Source organism: Heterodontus francisci, chromosome 7, assembly GCF_036365525.1.
Source record: "Heterodontus francisci isolate sHetFra1 chromosome 7, sHetFra1.hap1, whole genome shotgun sequence".
Lineage (NCBI taxonomy): Eukaryota > Metazoa > Chordata > Chondrichthyes > Heterodontiformes > Heterodontidae > Heterodontus > Heterodontus francisci.
The window spans coordinates 53,047,017-53,068,890 of NC_090377.1; the positions used below are offsets into that span (position 1 = coordinate 53,047,017).

Below are 21,874 nucleotides of genomic sequence, written 5' to 3' on the forward strand. Positions count from 1 at the left end.
TAGAATTCATATGTTTGAAATCTGCTATTATTGACAGCCACAGCTGGGTTTACTATAACCAAGACAGACAGAACAATATTCAACCTTCCATTATAATGAGTGGAATGTTTGCAAGCTGCAAAATAACACTACCTGCAATAACAAACAGTCAATATTCTACAAAATACTGACAAGCTCATTAGGTTGCTATAGAAATTGGCACTAGTCCTTTTATTTGTGTAGTGAAGCTGACATGATCAGAGCAATTACGTCTCACAGAATGATATAGCACACAGGAACCTCACTCCCCTGCTCTTTCCCGACAGCCCAGCAAATTTTTCACTTTCAAATATTTACCCAATTCCCTTTTATAAGTTACTATTAAATCTGCTTTCGCCACCCTTTCAAGCAGCACATTCCTAGTTAGAACAACTTGCTGCATTAAAAACAATGTTCCAGATGTCACCTCCGGTACTTATGCCAAATACAAAAACGATTTATATTTATATAACGCCTTTAATGTAATAAAACATCCCAAGGTGCTTCACAAGAGTTCTGTAAAACAAAAAAAGTGACACCATGCCATGTAAAGAAATATTCGGACAGATGACCCAAACAGGTCGGTTTTAAGGAGTGTCTTAAAGGAGGAAAGTGAGGTAGAAAGGCAGAGAAGTGTAGGGAGGGAATTCCAAAGCTTAGAGCCTAGGCAACTGAAGGCATAGCCTTCAGAGGTGGAGCAATTAAAATCAGGGATGCTCAAGATGTCAGAATTAGCTGAACACAGATATCATGGAAGGTTGTGGGTCTGGAGAACATTACAATGATAGTGGGTGAGGCCACAGAGGGATCTGAAAATAAGGATGAGAATTTTAAAATCAAGGCATTGCTTGACTGGGAGCCAATGTAGGTCAGTGAGCATAGGGGTAATGGGGCATGGGCCCATGAATTAGGACACGGGCAGCAAACTTTTGGATGTCAAGCTTATGATGTGTAGAATGTGGGAGACCAGCCAGGACTACAATGGAATGGTCAAGTCTAAGGTTAACAAAGGCATGAATGAGGGTTTCGGCAGCAGATAAGCCGAGACAGGGGCAAAGTTGGGCGAAGCCATGGAATTGGAAATAGTCGATCTTAATGATGGTGCGAATATATGGTCAGAAGCTCATCTCACTGTCAAATATGACACCAAGATTGAGAACAGTCTGGTTTACTCAGAGATGGAGTCAGTAGCTAGGGGAAGGAGTTTCCAGCTGGGACCGAAAACAATGGCTTTAGCATTCCCAATATTTAATTGGAGGAAATTTCTGCTCATCCAGTGCTGGATGTCAGACAAACAGTCTGATAATTTAGCAACAGTGGAGGAGTTGAGAAAGGTGGTGATGAGGTAGAGCTCGATGTTATCAGCTTACATGTGATAATTAACTTTGTGCTTTCAGATGATGCCACCGAGGGGCAGCAGGTAGTTGAGAAATGGGAGGAGGCCAAGGATAGATCCTTGGGTGACACCAGAGGTGCGGCAGCAGGAAGAGAAGCCATTGCAAGTGATTCACAGGCTATGATTAGATAGATAGGAATGGAACCAGGCAAGAGCACTTCCACCCAGCTGGATGACAGTGGAGAGGTGTTGGAGGAGGATGGTGCAGTCAACCACCTCAAAGGCTATAGATGGTTCTAGAAGGATGAGGAGGAATAGTTTACCTTTGTCACAGTCACAAAGGCTGTCATTTGTAACTTTGATAACAGCTGTTTCAGCACAGTGGTGGGGCAGAAACCTGATTGGAGGGATTCAAACATGCAGTTCATGTAAAGATGGGCACAGATTTGAGGCGCGATATGTTCAAGGTCTTTGGAAACGAAAGGGAGGTTGGAGATGGGGTGGCAGTTTGCAAGGATAGTGGTTGTTTTTTTGAGGAGAAGGATGATGGCAGATTTAAAGGATAGAGGACAGCACCTGAGGACAGAACCGTTAACAATATCAACTAACATGGGGACCATGAGGAGAAGTTGGGTGGTCAGCAGTTTAGTGGGACTAGCGATGAGGAAAAAGGAGGGTCTCATGGACAAGATGAGCTCTGAGAGAGCATAAGGGGAGATGCGAGAGAGCTAGAGAAAGATGTGAGTTCAGGGCTAGGGCGGGGGGAACTTTAGAGGAATTTTGCCCAGATGGGCTAATGGAAGGGAGGGGCGTGGCAGAAGCAGCTGATTGGATGGTCTCGATCTTAGTGAGAAAGAAGTCCATGAGCTCCTCACACTTATTGTTGGAGGTGAGGGTGGAGGGGACAGGGGAGAGAGGTATAAGAAGGTGGTTTGCAGTAGAGAAAAGCAGTTATCTTTACATTCCAGGATGATCCTGAAATAATGAGCAGAGGGAAGGACCCGATAGCACTTTAAGTAGTCCAGCCAAATCTGGGGATGGATGGCTAATGCAGTTGTCTGACATATTCTTTCAGGTCTGCATCCCTTGGACTTAAGGGAGCAGAGGTGAGGGCCATACCTGGCTAATGGCCAGGATAAGAGAGAATAATGGTTTTATTGAGGACAAGGGCATCAAAGGTGGAGGTGTGGGCACAGTTAAGCAAATCAGTAGCTACAGAAATGTTGCAGAGAATGGGGGATGAAAGGCTAGTTAGTCGGGATTCTGAAAGTGCAAGTGTAAATGAATTGGGGAATAGTTTTTTTCCCCAGAAGGAGGTAGGGCTTGGGCGTGGAAGCGGGTGTGGGCAGAGAGTGATACAAGGAAGTGATCAGAGATGGCCTTATCTGTGATTGATACAATAGGACTAGCAAGACCATGTGAGATGGCAAAGTCAAGGGGGTGGCCATGAATATGGGCTACTGAGTTTACAGGGAGAGAGGATGAGAGGGCAGTGAATTCAAAGGAGAGAGAACATGATGAATTGAGATGGAGGTTGAAGTCACTGAGGATGAGGTGTCAGTGCAGAGGCTGAGGGAGGAAAGCAGTGAAGATATCTTGGTAAGATTTATTTTTTAAATTGTACTTTGGAGGGTAGTAGAGAATGATGATTTTGAATGACAGGCGAGAGGGGTGGAACAAGGTGAGATGCTTAAAGGAGGAGAAAGTGCCAGAGGAGTAGGGGATCAGGCCTAGGTGTGATCTGGTGATAAGCATCACACCGCTAATGCAACGGTATTGACAGGGCAAACGGTGGAAGATATAGCCAGGAGCCAAGGCATCATGAAGGGGAAAATTGTAATCACCCCTCGATCGTTTCCATTAAGGTCATGATGCCAATACAATCATCCACAAAAAGTTTGTGGATGGCAAGGGCCTTGTTCACAACTAAATGGACATTCTGGAGGGAGATGCGTAGAGGGGCAATGAAAGCTGATCGCGGGCTGAGTCCACAGGGTCAGCAGTGGGAGGGGAAGGTTGAACAGGAAGGAGATTGGGAAAATTAGTACCCAGCGGGTGCACGGAGTGGAAAGGCTGACAAGAGAGTAGGATGGGGAAATTTGGATTGCTGCTTGTAATGAGCCAGCATCGGATGCCTCGATGAGCTCTTCAGAGGATGCCAAGAGAGGCACCAAGGGAAGCTGGCAGCTTATCCAAGAGGGAGTCAAGCCTAGCATGGTGAAAAGAGAGCAGGAAGGTCAAGGGGTACTGAAAGGTTGGGGGTAGGCAATTGGGAAGGCAGAGTCCCTGAGAGGAAAGAGTGAAAGGAGGCATAACCTTAAATCTGAGCGATTACTGATGTTTCTTGCACTGCTGGAAACTGTTGCTCCTTATTAACTCTAATAAAACCCAAGATTTTAAATACCTGTGTCAAATCTCTCCTTGCGCTTCCCTGCTGCAAGGAGAGAAATCCCAGTTTTTCTAGTTTCTTCGCATAACTGTCTTTCATCCCTGATACCATTCTAGTAGATTTCCTCTGCATCCTCCCTAAGGCCATAAACATCCTTCCTAAACTGTCGTGCTTAGACTTGACCGCAATACTGCAGCTTGTGAAAAAACAATATTTTATAAAGGTTTAGCATAACTTCCTTCCTTTTGTACGCTATGCTTCTATTTATAAAGCCAAGGATCCTGTGTGCCTTTTAAAAACAACATGCTCAATTCGTTTTTTCTTAACCTTTCTACGATCTCAGATAGAAGAATTCACCATCATACTGTCACTTATGAATGAACACCCCATATCAGAGCTGAAACAAATTTCCGTGCGGGGCAATTTGCCAGTGCTATTGGGGAGGCGTTAAACCAGAGTTGTTCAACGGATGGCACACAGGCCAGAATCTGGCCTGCCAAAGGTTTCAATCTGGCCCGCCAATCCTGTGAGACTGACAGCGGGCTGCTCGTGGCTTGGTTTTGATTGATGGCTCTCCCATTAAAGTGTACGCCAGGTGGAGGGGGTAGTTGGGACCTGCGTTTGATGGACAGTGGATGACTGTCTATGACTGGTCATTGTCTGTGACTGACAATGGGCTGCCCAGTCGGGGTTAGCGCTGATTGGCGGTTCGCGTCGCAGGCGCCTCTGCTGTTTTAAGGCTGTTCAGGGAATAATCGAGTGAATAGGAATGGCTGCTATGGGGGAGAACGAAAGAGAGGCCAAGGTGAGATCAGGAAGCAGGCCAGCACACAGTCAGAGGCGTGAGGTGGAACAAAGCTGTGCTGAGGGAGTACAGAGAGAGAGGGGGGGGGAGGGAGGGAGGGAGAGATAGACACAGAGAGAGGGTAGAGAAGGGGGTGGGGGAAGAAGAGAGGAAGGGGGAAAGAGACGTTGGGGGGGGGGGGGGGGGAAGAGAGAGACATGGAGAGGGCACAGAGAGGAGAGATGGGAACACAGAAGGGGAAGAGAGAGGGCTGACAGCAGCCTGGGAGGAGAGAGAGACACACACACAGAGAGGCGAGAGAGACGGACGCAGAGAGGCGAGAGAGACGGACACAGAGAGGCGAGAGAGACGGACACAGAGAGGCGAGAGAGACGGACACAGAGAGGCGAGAGAGACGGACACAGAGAGGCGAGAGAGACGGACACAGAGAGGCGAGAGAGACGGACACAGAGAGGCGAGAGAGACGGACACAGAGAGGCGAGAGAGACGGACACAGAGAGGCGAGAGAGACGGACACAGAGAGGCGAGAGAGACGGACACAGAGAGGCGAGAGAGACGGACACAGAGAGGCGAGAGAGACGGACACAGAGAGGCGAGAGAGACGGACACAGAGAGGCGAGAGAGACGGACACAGAGAGGCGAGAGAGACGGACACAGAGAGGCGAGAGAGACGGACACAGAGAGGCGAGAGAGACGGACACAGAGAGGCGAGAGAGACGGACACAGAGAGGCGAGAGAGACGGACACAGAGAGGCGAGAGAGACGGACACAGAGAGGCGAGAGAGACGGACACAGAGAGGCGAGAGAGACGGACACAGAGAGGCGAGAGAGACGGACACAGAGAGGCGAGAGAGACGGACACAGAGAGGCGAGAGAGACGGACACAGAGAGGCGAGAGAGACGGACACAGAGAGGCGAGAGAGACGGACACAGAGAGGCGAGAGAGACGGACACAGAGAGGCGAGAGAGACGGACACAGAGAGGCGAGAGAGACGGACACAGAGAGGCGAGAGAGACGGACACAGAGAGGCGAGAGAGACGGACACAGAGAGGCGAGAGAGACGGACACAGAGAGGCGAGAGAGACGGACACAGAGAGGCGAGAGAGACGGACACAGAGAGGCGAGAGAGACGGACACAGAGAGGCGAGAGAGACGGACACGGAGAGGCGAGAGAGACGGACACAGAGAGGCGAGAGAGACGGACACAGAGAGGCGAGAGAGACGGACACGGAGAGGCGAGAGAGATGGACAGAAAGAGGGAGAGAGAAATCAAGATCACTCCTGGACAGATGGACATCTATCCAAATACTGCACATCACAACATCAAGTGTGCAGGCAGACATCGACTTCTTGTGCAAGCAAAAACAATGCCAGGTATCTCACTAAATCAGTGTTCAATTATAGTGACGAGAAGGTAAGTTAATAAATTTGTCTTCTCATATCATGCTTGTTCACAAAAATTCACTTTTTTTGTTATTTTGATTAATAACAAAAAAAAAATTCACAAAACCCTTACCTTTCCGAAATTTGCTCACATGTAGAACAAAAATTGTAATGTGGCCCCTCATGCAAAAATGTTGGACACTCTTGTTTTAAACTAACTTGGCAGGGGTGTGGGAACCAGGAGATAATACAAGAGAGGAACACCAAAGATGCACAGAGAATTGGGAGAGACAGATTGCACTAGAGTAGGAAATGGTAAAGTAAAGGGTTCAGAGTAAGGGAAAGTAATGAAGTCTAAATTAAGGTTACTGTGCATGAATGTGAATGCACGGAATGTGGCAAATAAGGTTGGTGAGCTGCATGCGCAGGTGGCCAAGTGTAAGTATGCTGTTGTGGTGATAACAGAGACCTGACTCAAAGGAGGGCAGGTCTGGGTACTAAATATTCCTGGAAAGACAGGAAAGGAAGGAAAGGGGGAGGGGTAGCAGTTTTCATTTTTTAAAAATTCTTTCATGGGATTTGAGTGTTGCTAGCAAGGCCAGCATTAGTTGCCCACCTCTAATTGCACTTGACAACTGAGTGGATTGCTGGGCCATTTTAGAGGGCATGTAAGAGTCAACCACATTGCTGTGGGTCTGGAGTCACATGTAGGCCAGACCGGATAAGGACAGCAGATTTCCTTCCCTAAAAGGCATTAGTGAACTAGATGGGGTTTTATGGCAATTGATGATAGTTTCATGGCACCATTACTGAGACCATCTTTAAATTCCAGATGTTAAATAATTGAAATTCCACCAGAACCCATGTCCCCAGGGCATTAGCCTGGGCCTCTGGATTACTAGTTCAGTGACATTACCACTATGCCACTATCTCCCTGAAAGGAGAACACTGCAGTGCTGGAGAGATGAGAGATGATGTCCCAGTGGGGTCAAGGACAGAATCTATTTGACTAGAGCTGAGGAACAAAAAAGGTGTAATTACACTGCTAAGTGCAGCGTATAGGCCACCGATTAGCAGGAAAGATTTAGGGGAGAAATTTGCAAGGAAATTACAGACAGCTGCAGGAATTATACAGTGGTTATAATGGGGGATTTTAATTATCCAAATATAGACTGGGATAGCAGTAATGTAAAGGGCAGAGAGAGGGAAAAGTTCCTAGAGTGTATGAAGAAGAACTTTCTACAGCAGTATGTTGCCAGTCCAATGAAAAAGGAGGCAGTACTAGACATGGTTCATGGGAATAAGGTGTGCCAAGTGGAGCAAGTGTCAGTCGGGGAACAATTAGGGGACAGTGATCATTATATCATAAGGTTTAGGTTGACTATGGTAAAGGACAAGGAACAATGCAGAGTAAGAATAATTAACTGGGGCAAGGCAACCACAATGGGGGTATGAATGGATCTGGCCCAGATAAATTGGAATCAAAGCAGAAAAAGTGTGCTTATGACAGATGTCAGGTGGATAATATGACAGAGAACCAGGCTGAATATAGAAGGTTCAGAGGGGAAATGAAAAAGCAAATAAGAGACGCAAAGAGTATGAAAAGAGACTGGCAGCTAATATGAAAGGGAATCCAAAAGTCTTCTATAGGCATATTAATAATAAGAGGGTGGCACAAGGAGTAGTGGGGCCAATTGGGGATCAAAAATGGAATTTACGTATGGAGGCAGGGGCACAGCTGATGTATTAAATGAATATTTTGCATCTGTCTTTACCAAAGATGCTGCTGCACAGGTCATGATGAAAGAGGAGGTAATTCGGACACTTGAAGGTTTTAAAATTGATAAGGAGGTGGTATTCGATAGGCTAGCTGTACTTAAATTTGCTAAGGTACCAAGACTAGATGAGATGCATCCAAGAATACTGAGGGAAAAGAGAGTGGAAATTGTAGAGGCACTGGTCATAATTTTCCAATCTTTCTTAGATTCAGGGAGGTGCTGGAGGACTGGAGAACTGCAAATGTTACAACTTTGTTCAAAAAAGGGTGTAAAGATAAGACCAGCAACTACAGGCCTCACTTTATTTTTAAAAATTCAAATATCTTCAGAGAGTGCCTCCATCTTGAGGTGCTCCTATGGACATCAGCTACATCAGTAGCACCCACCTCTCGTGGTGAGGCCACTAGCCACCCACAACCTCTGGTGCTCCGATTAGCCTTCCCACCTGCGCAGCCATCCTTAATTGAACGTGAATGCGGCAGCAGCTTGGTAGTTGGCCACCTCCAGAAAGATCCTGCAGGCAGGTGGACCTCAGACGCCACTGGGGTGGGAACCTGCAAATGGTCCTGGCCCACCTTTATAAACAATTATCGGTATGATTCCGTCTTATATCTAGGTCTCAGAGAAAAAATGTTTTTTAAGATTAAGCAGATCATTTCCTCTGCTTGTTTCCAGTCATTTCAATAAATAACTTAGTTTACTATGGCAACTAATAAAGGATGAGATCACTAAAGTAGTCAGAAATGATCTTGGCTTGGAAGATCAAGATGTAGCATCCATTTGGGTGGAGATAAGAAATAGCAAGGGAAAGAAGTCATGGGTGGGAATAGTCTACATTAGCTACATTGTAGGACAGAATATAAAACAAGAAATAATGAGGGCTTGTAAGAAAGGTATGGAAATAATCATGGGTAATTTTAATTTTCATATAGATTGGACAACTGAAATTGGAAAAGGTAGTCTGAGGACGAGTTCATAGAGTCTATTTGGGATAGTTTCTTAGAACAATACTTTGTGGAAGCAAGCAGGGAACAGGTTAAGATAAAAACAACGTGCTGGAAGTACTCGGCAGGTCTGGCAGCATCTGTGGAGAGAGAAACAGAGTTAATGTTTCAGGTCTGTGACTTTTCAGTACTGATGAGAGGTCCCAGACCTGAAACTTTAAGCCTGTTTCTCTCTCCACAGATGCTGCCAGACCGACTGAATATTTCCAGCACTTTCTATTTTTATTTCAGATTTTCAGCATCTGCAATATTTTGCTTTTATTTTAAGGAACCGGCTATTTTAGATCTGGTAGCGTTTAATGAGACAGGATTAATTAACGATCTCATAGTAAAAGGATCCTCCAGGGAAGAGTGATCCACAGTGGCGCAGTGGTTAGCACCGCAGCCTCACAGCTCCAGGGACCCGGGTTCGATTCTGGGTACTGCCTGTGTGGAGTTTGCAAGTTCTCCCTGTGTCTGCGTGGGTTTTCTCCGGGTGCTCCGGTTTCCTCCCACAAGCCAAAAGACTTGCAGGTTGGTAGGTAAATTGGCCATTATAAATTGTCGCTGGTATAGGTAGGTGGTAGGGAAATACAGGGACAGGTGGGGATGTTTGGTAGGAATATGGGATTAGTGTAGAATTAGTATAAATGGGTGGTTGATGGTCGGCACAGACTCGGTGGGCCGAAGGGCCTGTTTCAGTGCTGTATCTCTAATAACATGTATTTCACATTCAGTTTGAGGGTGAGAAACCTTGGTGTGAAACTAGTGTCTTAAACTTAATTAAAGGCAATTACAAAGGTATGAAGACAGAGTTGCTAAACGTGGACTGGGAAAATAGATTAAAAGGTAAAATTGTAGATAAGCAGTGGCAGACATTTAAGGAGATATTTCATAATTCTCAACAAAGATGTACACCATTGAGAATGACTGAGACAGATGAACCATTCATGGCTAAATAAGGATGTTAAGGATGGTCTCAAATTGAAAGAAAAGGCATACAATGTTGCAAAGATTAATGCTAGGCCAGGAGATTGAGAAAATGTTTAGAAACCACCAAAGAATAACTAAAAAAGGGAGAAAATAGATTATGAGAGTAAACTAGCAAGACATATAAAAAACAGAGAGTAAGAGTTTCTACAAGTATATGAAAAGGAAAACAGTACCTAAAGAAAACGTTGGTCCCTTAGAAAACGACTCAGGGGAATTAATGAGAAACGTGGAAAGGGCAGATACTTTGAACAAATGTTTTAAAAATCCGTCTTCACATGAGAAGACACTAAAAGCATCCCAATAATTGTAGAAAATCAAGGAGCAAAAGGGAGGAAGGAACGTAAAACAATCACTATGACTAGAGAAAAAGTACTAGACCAACTAATAGGACTAAAGGCTGACAAGTGTCTTAAACCTAATGGCCTCCATCCGAGGATCTTAAAAGAAGTAACTGCAGTGATAGCGGATGCATTAGTTGTAATCTTCAAAAATTCTCTAGATTCTGGAAGGGTCCCAGCAGATTGGAAAACCACAAATGTAACATCCCTATTCAAGAAAGGAAGGAGACAGAAAGCAGGAAACTATAGGACAGTTAGCCTAAGCATCTGTCATTGGGAAACTGTTGGAATCCATTATTAAGGAAGTAGTAGCAGGATGTTTGGAAAGTCATAATACAAACAAGCAGAGTCAACATGGTTTTATAAAAGGAATATCATGTTTAACAAATTCATTAGAGTTCTTTGAAGGTGTAACAAACATTGTGGATAAAGGGTATCCAGTAAATGTAGTGTGTTTGGTTTTCCAAAAAAAAATTCAATGAGGTGCAACATTAAAAGTTGCTGCACAAGATAAGAGCTCATGGTTAACGTTTCGGGTCAGCGACCCTTGTTCCGAAGAAGGGTCACTGACCTGAAACGTTAACTCTGCTTCTCTTTCCACAGATGCTGCCAGACCTGCTGAGTGATTCCAGCATTTCTTGTTTTTGTTTCAGATTTCCAGCATCCGCAGTATTTTGCTTTTATATAAGAGCTCATGGTGTTGGGGTAATATATCAGAATGGATAAAGAATTGGGTAACAGAAAACAGTTGAGATAAATGGGTCATTTTCGGTTTGGCAAGCTGTAAATAGTGGGGTGCCACAGGGATCAATGCTGGGGCCAAAACTATTTACAATCTATATTAATGACTTGGATGAAGGGACCGAATATATTGTTGTCAAATTTGATGACAATACAAAGATAGGTGGAAAAGCAAGTTTCAAGGAGGACACAAAGTGTCTCAAAGGGATATAGATAGTTTATGTGAGTGGGCAAAAATTTGGCAGATGGAGCAGAATGTGGGAAAATGTGAGGTTATCCCTTTTGGTGGGAAGAACAGAACTGCAAAATATTATTTAGACAGAGAGGGACTACAGAATGCTGCAGTACAGAGGGATCTGCTTGTCTTCATACATGAAACAAAAAAGTTACATGCAGGTACAGCAAGCCTTAAGGAATGCAAATGGAATGTTGACATTTATTGCAAGTGGAATGGAGTATAAAAGTAGGTACGACTTGCAAAACTGAACAGGGTGTTGATGAGACCACACCTAGAATACTGCAGAGAGTTTTGGACTCCTTATTTAAAGAGGAATATACTTGCATTGCAGTCAGTTCAGAGAAGGCCCACTAGATTGATCCCTGGGATGAAGAGGTTGTCTTATGAGGAAAGGTTGAACCTATACTCATTGGATTTTAGAATCAGAAGTGATCTTATTGAAACAGGTAAGTTTCTGAGGGGCTTGACAGGTAAATGCTGAGAGGAAATCTACAACTAGGGAGCATAGTTTCAGAATAAGGGGGTCACCCATTTAAGATGGAGACGAAGAGGAATTTATTCTCTCAGTGGGTTGGGAATCTTTGGAATTCTCTACAACAGAACAGTGGAGGCTGAGTCATTGAATATATTCAAGGCTGAGATAGACAGGTCTTTGAACTATAGGGGAATCAAGGGTTATGGGAACAGGCACAAAACTGGAGTTGAGGCTAAGATCAGATCAGCCATGTTCTTATGGAATAGAGGAGCAGGCTCGAGGGGCCAAATGGACTACTCCTGCTCCTATTTCTTAGGTTCTTACGTTAACTAATATCAACAATTTCTCTCGCCCCCTTCCCCCACCACCCCCACAAACTAATTATTTCTATTTATGCAACATTTAACAATTATGGCTTCAGATAGGGAGAGACAGAGCATGAGGCAAATGCATATCTTCATAAAAAATAGTGCTAGTTAAAGGGCAGCCAACTGATTAATCTACCCTTACCCTCCTTGCTAGTGTATCACAAAGTTCCACTGATCAGGAGGAACAAAGAATAGAATACATAATATGTGACTCAGAATTGCATCTGCATTGTGACAACAAAGGAAAATAATTAAAAAGCTATGCTACGTTCTTTGAATTGTACTGTAGAAAACTGCCCCATTGATCATAATGTGAGCCTGGTATAGAGGAATTCATTGGGGACATTATACGCCTCTAGCATATGTTGCTGATATTATGCTATAATGTGAGGCGAACCTATTTAAATAAATTGGCATTTCCATATAAAATCATGACCAGTGTCAAAAATATCCAACACGTAGAACTTTTACTGGACTACTGATATTCAGAACATAAAAAATGACAGAAGCAAGGTGCAGAGATAGAACAGCATTACTCCAAGATTTTACTTTTAAGTGAGATGCTATAGAGAAGGGAAGATCTTTTAAAATAGCACACATTTCTGCCAGAGGATGAGATGACAGTGGAAGAGAGAATCAACACTCTCTTACCTGTAGCCTGTACCAGGTAAGCAAAATGTTTGCTGGGCTACTCAAGGTTGCCAAAGCAAGTATACTCACATTTAGGACAATTTAGCAATACTTTCTTACAAGCCATTTTGATGGCACTCCAGTGCAAGTGTGGTGCAGCATCGCAGAGGAATAATTTACATCTCACTAGTAACTGTTTATCTATTCTCCAAATACATGCCTATGTTTTGCCGGGGCACTCTTCATTGCAGTCATTATAGTACATTTTTCCTGTGGCCCAGGAATACAACGAGCAACAAACATAGAGGATGCTACTCACACAAGGTATCTATGTGCTGCATGTTCCCACACCATGGAAGATGATTGCTGTGTTGCCACTTGGGTCACAAAAATGTTTTCGCATGTTCCTTACTCCAGCATGTGCTCCTTTCCAATTTGCTTGCAGGAAAAGGCTGCACTTTACTAAATGCAGGTAAGAGGTGGGTAATGAGTATACAAATAGCTCAGCAGATGTTTTTTTTTCTGTGTATGCAATTTTAAATCTATAAGGTTTGCTAATGCTGTTGGGGATGGTTTAAACTAGATTGGCGGAGGCATGGGAACTTTAAGCAAGTTTCAGATAGGACAAATTCAGGACAGGGAACGGGAGGTAGAAAATTAGCAAGTGACTCTGAAAGATAGAAGAAGTAAAAGTTAAAACATGTGCAACACAGGAATTTGGCAGTGTTAGAAGGTCTGTATCTGAATGCAAGGAGTATAGCAAATAAAGCCGATGAGCTGAGGGCACAAACAGACACATGGTAACACAATATCATTGCTATAATGGAAACTTGGCTTAAAGTGGGTCAAAAATTGCAGCTCAACATCGCTGGAGATTGAGTTTTCAGTTGGGATAGAGAGGGGGATAAAAAAAAAAAGGAGGGGGTGTAGCATTATTGGTTAAGGAATAAAAACCATTGTGAGGAGGGATGATATGCTAAATGAATCATCAAATGAGGCCATATGGGTGGAGCTCAGAAATAAAAAAGGGGAGCCACACAACTCGGAGTGTACTACAGACCCCCAAATAGTGAGAGGGAGATACATGAACAAACATGTAGGCAAATTTCTGAGTGCAAAAACAATAGGGCAATAATAGTTGGGGATTTCAACTACCCTAATATCAACTGGGATACAAACAGTGTGAAAAGGCACAGAGGGCACAAAATTCTTGAACAATTGAAAAAATATTGGCAGGTAAAATTAAGGAAAACCCAAAGATATTTTATCAGTACATTCAGAGCAAGAGGATAACTAGGGATAGGGTAGGGCGATCAGAGATGGACAAGGGAACTTATGCATGGATGCAGAAGATGTGGGCAGAGTTCTTAATGAGTGTTTGCGCTCTGTCTTCACAAAGGAGAGGGATAATGCAGACATGGTAGTAAAAGAAGAGTGTGAAATATTAGTTATGATGAGCATAATGAGAGAGGAAGTACTAAAGGGTCTGACATCCTTAAAAGTGGATAAATTACCAGGGCCAGATGGATTGTATCCCAGGTTGTTAAAGGAAGGCATGGAGGAAATAGCAGGTGCTTTGAGGATCATCTTCAAATCCTCACTAGATACAGATGAGGTACTAGAGCATTGGAGGTTTGTGAACGTTGTACCATTGATTAAAAAGGGTGCAAGGGATAGGCCAAATAATTATAGGCCGGTCAATCTGACCTCAGTGGGTGGGCAAATTATTGGAATCAATTCTGTGAGATAGGATAAACTGCCACTTAGAAAGGCACGGATTAATTAGATAGTCAGCATGGATTAGCTAAGGCCATGTCTTACTGACTTAGTTGAATTTTTTGAGAAAGTGACAAGGAGGATTGATGAGGGTAGTGCAGTGGATGTGGTCTACATGGATTTTAGTAAGGCATTTGACAAGGTCCCACATGGCAGACTGGTCAGAAAAATAGAAGTGCATGGGATACAGGACAGTGACAGGAAATAAAGGGTAGTGGTTAACGGATGTTTTTGCGAATGGAAAGCAGTTTCCATTGGCATTCCACAGGTCTCAGTGTTGGGTCCCTTGCTGTTTGTAATATATATTAATGATATGGACTTAAATGTGGGAGGCATGATTGGGAAATTTGCAGTTGACACAAAAATTGGCCATGCAGTTGATAGGGAAGAGGATAGCTGTAGACTCCAGAATGATATCAATGGTTTGTTTGAATGGGAAGAAAAGTGGAAAATGGAACTCAATCCGGAGAAGTGAAGTAATGCATTTGGGGAGGGCAAACAAAGAAAGGGAATACACAATAAACGGGAGGATATTGAGAGGAGTAGAAGTGAGAGACCTTGGAGTGCATGTCCACAGGTCCCTAAAGGTGGCAGGACAGGCAGATAAAGTGATGAATGTGACATATGGAATGCTTTCCTTTATTAGCCGAGGTATAGAATTCAAAAGCAGGGAAGTAATGCTGGAACTGTATAAAATGCTGGTTAGGCCACAGCTGGTGTATTGCTTTCAGTTCTGGTCACCACATAACAGCAAGGACATAATTGCTTTGGAGAGAGTACAGAGAAAATTTACAAGAACGTTGCAAGGGCTTGAAACTTGCAGCTATGAGGAAAGATTGGATGGGCTAGGGTTGTTTTCCTTAGAACAGAGGAGGCTGAGGGATGATTTAATTGAGGTGTACAAAATTATGAGGGCCTAGATAAAGTAGACAGGAAGGACCTATTTCCCCTAGCAGAGGTCAATTACCAGGGTGCACAGATCTAAGGTGATTGTTGGAAGGATTAGAGGGGACAGGAGGAAAAAAAATTTCACCCAGAGGGTGGTGGGTGTCTGGAATTCACTGCTCGGATCGGTGGTGGAGGCAGAAACCTTCAACTTATTTAATAGTTACCCTGACATGCCCTTGAAGTGCTGTAACCTGCAAGGCTATGGACCAGGTTCTGGAAGGTGGGATTAGATTGGGCAGCTAGTTTTTTCAGCCGGCGCAGACACGATGGGCTGAATGGCCTCCTTCTGTGCCGCAACTTTTCTATGGTTTCTAAATGTAGGAAATTATTCAAGTTTCTGAAGACAGAAATCATATAGAGAGAGTCTAAGAATAGGAAGGGAAATTGTACATCTCTGAAATTGCATTACAGGCCACCAAATAGTGGAGATGACATAAACAGAAAAACTTGTAGACAATTCAGAAAAATATGTAAAATTGGAAAAAAGACAGGATAATCATATTGGATGATTTTAACTCTCGAGTTGTAGAAAATAAAGGTATTTAGTTCAGTTTAGAGATACAGCACTGAAACAGGCCCTTCGGCCCACCGAGTCTGTACAGACCATCAACCACCCATTTATACTAATCCTACACTAATCCCATATTCCTACCACATCCCCACCTGTCCCTATATATCCCTACCACCTACCTATACTAGGGGCAATTCATAATGGCCAATTAACCTATCAACTTGCAAGTCTTTGGCATGTGGGAGGAAACCGGAGCACCCGGAGGAAACCCACGCAGACACAGGGAGAACTTACAAACTCCACACAGGCAGTACCCAGAATTGAACCCGGGTTGCTGGAGCTGTGAGGCTGCGGTGCTAACCACTGCGCCACTGTGCCGCCCGTATTGTGGAAACATTTATTTGGCTTCTTTTTTTGTATAAATGATGGAAGAATGCAGATATACTATAGGAAGATGTGAAACAACAGTCAATTGAAATAACGAGAAAAGAAACAGCTTCGAACTGCTTTTAATGAGAAAGGAAGCCAGTGGCCTGCTCAATTATTATCCTGGTGCTCCTATGGCTATCATTATCTCTCTTTCCAGCTTGGATTTGTATGCGTCAGATAGGTGGTGTCAATCACATTAATAATGGCTAGGCTTTGTCCCCTAATAGCCAGCCTCAGACTTGGTGCACTGGGTGAAAAGCACTGAGATATTGGACTGCTGTAGGACGAATGCATCATGGCTGCTACCAGGGTACTATGCAAACACTTGCATAATTCATAGATGATTGTCACATGCCATCTGCAGAGAGAGACTTAAACCCTTTCCTGTTGATAAAAGATCCTAGCTCTTCCTTAATTGCCACATGAATGTAATCAATAATATCATGGAATTCAGATACTGACAATTGTAGCAAATCCCCTTGCTCTGTAATGTTGACTGGTGGCGTCCATGGGGAACTTAATATCCTGGCTTGCCATTGTGAACTGAACACCCGTCATTTGTTGTATGTGGATCCAAAATGGCTATTCAAGTGCCATGCACCCTGCTGCAGCTGCAAAGGACACTGAAGCAAAATAATTTAGGACAACCATGACTTTGACAGTGACACAGACAGTGAGAGACTCATCAGATAGCACAGGATGTTGCAGCTTCTACTGCAGAAGGCTGCCTATGTCTGCTATTGTCTTCTGGGAAAATCTTAGTTATTCTACATATTTCTTCTTGATGAGCTAGTGATAACTAATTCTGCACCTGCACACAATCCGCCTCCTATGGGCACTCTGGCAGCAGCTACAACAGCTGCAGCATACTTTCCTTGCTGCTCCTGATTGTGCTTCTCTTGATCGTGCTTCTCTTCTTCCTCTGCCTATAATAGAATCAGTCTTATCCCATTTCTGCTCAGTCACTTTCCCTGAAAGCAAAGAATAAATTCTGCCAAATATTTCCCCAAAACGCTCTCTGTTTTATCAGCACTGAAGTTGTAAATCTGTCCATACCATTCAAACTAACAGTTTCAGCTGATTCTGGTGCTTAGTGCCAAGGATTGCTGACCACTACTTCTGTTTACCTACCAAAAATGGCATTCACAGCATAGGAGACTCCGATTTGCACAAGATTGTTAACTTACCATTGTGTTCAGGCACACAGCCAAGCCACCCAAGCTGAGGGCCCCAGGAAAATGGCACTGGCGCCAATGGAAACGAGGTGGTTATGTCAATCCTTGTGATTTCTGGTGCGCTTCCACCCTGTTTCAACCAGGTCAAAAGCATCAAAATTCACCCCCTCGTTTCTTTGTTGATGATTAAAAAAGAAAACAAAGATTGTTTATAGACAATGGATTACTATGTATTGAAAATTCCATTAAAAATATATCTCTTCTGAACCATTAAGCTTAAGGAATTTTTTTACACATATAAAAAAAAAGCATGGAAACTCTACATCAGCACTTTGGAGCCTCAAGGTATTTTCTGTATGTTTATGGAAAATAATATTTATTATAGACTGTATAAGTTAGCAAACCCACTAACAGTGTACTGCATGTTTCATTTCTGCAAACTGGTAGATACCAAAAGTGTCAAAGTGTCTACAACAATTAAAACTTGAATTTATATAGTGCATTTAAAGTAAGAAAACATCCCAAGGCGCTTCACAGGGATATTATAAAACAAAATACGACCCTGAGCCAAATAAGGAGATTGAGTTATATGACCAGATACTTGGTCAAAGAGATAGATTTTAAGGAGCACCTTAAAGGAGGAAAGTGAGGGAGAGACTCGGAGAGATTTAGGGAGGGAATTCCAGAGCTTAGTGCTAAGACAGCTGAAGGCATGGCTAACATTGGAGTGATAAAAATCAGGTCTCCTCAGGAAACCAGAATTGGAGAAGCGCACATAGTTTGGAGGATTGTGGGGTTGGAGGAGCTTAGAGATAGGGAGGAATGAGGCCACGGAGGGATTTGAAAACAAGGCTGAGAATTTTAAAATTGAGGTGTTGCTTATCCAGGAGCCAGTGTAGGTCAGCGAGCACAGGGGTGATGGATCAACGGTACTTGTTGTAAGGACATGGGCAGCAGAATTTTGGATGACTTCAAGTTTACAGATTGTAGAAGGTGGGAGGCCAGCTAGGAAAGCATTAGAACAGTCAAGTCTAGAGGTAACAACGGCATGGATGAGGGTTTCAGCAGCAAATGAGCTGAGGCCGGGGCAGAGTTGGGCGATGTTACAGAGGTGGAAATAGGCAGTCTTAGTGGTTGCACAAATATATGGTTTGAAAATCATCTCCGGGTCAAATATAACACCAAGATCTATCAGGAATCAGCTGCCACATCCAGCCATGTTTTTCTGCAGAAAATTTATACGTAAATTATTTAAGAGAACATTAAGACAAAAATTAGTCGAAGGATGGGAAAACGGTGATGGTGTGGTTAACTAATAACTTGAAGCCAGCTATGGAAGAGGTTGATGGCAGGATTATAGTGGGAGGCAAGACATCATAGTTCAAAAGTGTTAATGGGATTTTAGGTCACAATCTATTGTGTCTGTCTTCCCCACAAAGTTGTTAGCCACTCCTAGCATTCCCAATATTGCCAGATTCAGATCCCTCCAATGACTCAAAACTGCCTTCGCAATCCACTGGAATCAATCTCACTCTCTAGACTTCCCATGCACTCCCAGATCCTGCATTCAGATACATAGACTTAGTGAAGACCTTCCCCACTATTCCTTGAACCTTCCTTTCTAGTGCGTCCAGACCCTGTGACCTTCATCAAAATACTACTAGACCTTTGCCAGGCAGTTCCACATTCCTGGACTGCCTCAGTGCTGTAAAGTCAGCTTCTCTGGTAATACTATGGGCATAACATGCTTGTTCTTATAAAACCTATTATACTGTATGAGCAATGCAGTGGGAGAGCTGCCAATATGCAAAATAATATATGCATGCATGACATTTCTTACCCTAACTTTAGCTTCAGATTTCTCCCATAAAGGATTCATGATTCATATCACATCCTTCGTTCTGGAAGTAGCTCATCTGATGTTGAAAACCAGGTCAGAAGTCCAGCCCAAGTATGACTCTTTGAAGAAACAAGAGTGTAATAATATTAACAGGCACTCTACTTATGTGATATTTATTAACTAAAATATGCACTTTATTTAAATTAGAGACTAAACAACAATCTTAGCAGTGTAATTCATTTATCAGAACAGCACGCTTCAATTTTAAAAATTCATTTCATGGAATGTGGGCATCACTAGCCAGCTCAGCAATTGTTACCCATCACTAACTGCCCTTGAGAAGTTGGTGGTGAGCTGCCTTCTTGAACCATTGCAGTCCATCTGGTGCAGGTACACCCAGAGTGCTGCTGGGAGGAAGTTCCAGGATTTTGAGTGAGCAGCATTGAAGGAACAGTGATATATTTCCAAACCAGGATGGTGTATGCCTTGGAGGGGAACTTGTACGTGGTGGTGTTCCCACACGTCTGCTGTCCTTGTCCTTCTAGGTGATAAAGGTTGTGGATTTGGAGGGTGCTGTCTAAGGAGCCTTGGTGTGTTGCTGCAGTGCATCATGTAGATGGTACACATTGCTGCCACTGTGCAGCAGTGGTGGAGGGAGTGAATGTTGAAGGTGGTGGATGGGGTGCCGATCAAGCAGGCTGCTTTGTCCTAGATGGGGTCAAGCTTCTTGAGTGTTCATAGAGCCACACTCAACTAGGCAAGTGCAAAGTATTCCATCACACTCCTGACTTGTGTCTTGTAGATGGTGGACAGGGCTTGGGAAGTCAGGAGGTGGGTTGCTCGCAACAGAATTGCCAGGCTCTGACCTGCCCTTGCAGTGGCTGCTTTATTTTGGAGTAATTATTCTATAGCAACTGAATAGCTCAGGACCCCGTGAAAGACAACATTCAAGATTAACTTGCAAGTATATTGAGGGAGTAAAAGACCTAGGCAGCAAAATTGAATAAGGCCGTAAAATAAGGGTGAGTACCTGAATGCACGATTAACCTGTGCCCATTACTTCCATTGCAGACAACACACAAGCTTCATTTAAATGATTGCTGCGTGCAGCCAGCGATAAATGTGCTGTTGAGTAGCTGCACACCTCAGCAGGAGCACAAAATCATGTGAGGCTAGCACCACTTAAAGTGTGCCTGCACTACTTAAAACCAGTTTGCACCACTTAAAGGGGTGGTGCATGGCTGCAGCAGGAGTTAGAACTGGTTGCATAAGAGAGTGTGAGGAAGAATAATACTGAATAATGGCACAATATGGCACAGACTGGGCTTCAAGATTTTCCGATGGAGGCCTTGGTCAAGGAGGTGCAGAGTAGTGGCCAGGTGGCCCTCCAGGCAAACTCTTAGAAGGCAGTGGGAGCAGATAGCTGAGGTAGTCAAGGCCAGAAGTTTAGCCCGAGGACCTGGATGCAGTGCTACAAAAAAATTTAATGACTTCATCTGAGAGGCCATGGTTAGTAAATGCATCTTCAAATGTCATACCCTACCAACTGCACCACTATTAAATGCACCGCACCCACTTCATTCACCTAGCTACAAACAATCTCTATCAATCACGACTGAAACCCAACATTCGTTTCCCTCATCTCACCCTCACACACTTAGCACTGCCTCACAACCACATCTCACAGCTTGAATATAGTGCCAGCCACATCACCCAAATACATCGCACCACCTCCACTGACACACTTCACTTTCTCTTGCAGGACAAGGTGGTGCATAACCGGAGGCAGCAGGAGCTTACCGGCAGGGACAGGTGCACCTGCATGTCTTAACATCCATGAAGGAGACAGCGCTTTCCATTATTGGAGAGCCATGATAGGCCATGACCAGCAGCAGCACTAAACCAAATGAAAATCCTCCTTCTTGCATCCCAATTCACCCTCATCCCACAATCTCTTCTGATTTACAAGCTGCAGATGGTGCAAGCAAGCACCTCTTGCTTCCCCCGCCCCTTCCCACATCACAACACTATATTTGTGCCTTTCTCTTTTCAGATAGATATCCAAGAACTGCCACCTCTTGCACCCATGAGCTTAGAGACTGACACTGCATGTACAATACTGGATAGCTTAGAAGCAGCATCTGTACATGTTGAGGCACTAGGCTCAAGTGACCTCCGTCAGGGAGCAAGGGAGAACAAATACCAGCTCACTGGAGGTAAGGCCACACACTAGGTCTGCTGCAGAGGACTCAGATGAGGACATTGATGGTGTGGCCTATAGAAAAAGGCTGATAGGTATGCATGCTGAAATGATTGTTGCATTAGCAGGTCTACCAGATAGCTTGTTGTCACGGTCAAGGAGCATGGAGGAGTGAGAGACTAACTTGACATGGGGCTTTGCTCAGAGCTTGGAACTCCATCCTTTTTAGCATGGAGGTGGTGACCAACTCCAGAAGCACATTTACAGATCCAAACATGATGCAGCGTCTGATGACCGATATCTCAGCTTTCAGTGCAGCACAAGCAGAAGGCATTCCCAATGTCTGGCTGCTGCAATGCAAGCTCAGCTTCCTTCCACACAAGCTCACACTATATTATAATAACCACACGTCAAACAAATCTTAATTGGCTGTAAAGTGCATTGGGACATGAGGTCATGAAAAGCACGATATAAATGCAAGTCTTTTTACTGCCACCATAGCTGTGGATACCAGTGTGC

At 43.9% G+C, this 21,874-nt stretch overlaps 1 protein-coding gene across 15 annotated transcripts in view; it reads right to left on the reverse strand.

Annotated features, from left to right (window-relative positions):
• The window catches only part of b3galt1b (UDP-Gal:betaGlcNAc beta 1,3-galactosyltransferase, polypeptide 1b), a 158,656-nt gene that overhangs the window by 19,504 nt on the left and 117,278 nt on the right, over positions 1 to 21,874 (reverse strand). For 12 of the 15 annotated variants that reach the window (XM_068035202.1, XM_068035191.1, XM_068035199.1 and 9 more), the window contains 2 exons: positions 19,156 to 19,274; positions 17,328 to 17,489 (listed from right to left, as the gene is read on the reverse strand). Coding sequence is in view for 1 of the 15 variants with exons in the window: in XM_068035205.1 (XP_067891306.1) it covers positions 17,328 to 17,469 (142 nt within the window). In the remaining 14 variants the exon portion in view is untranslated. Of the gene's footprint in view, positions 1 to 16,951; positions 17,112 to 17,327; positions 17,490 to 19,155; positions 19,275 to 21,874 lie in introns of those variants that run through there. The other 3 variants (XR_010975328.1, XM_068035203.1, XM_068035204.1) reach the window with 3 other exon arrangements.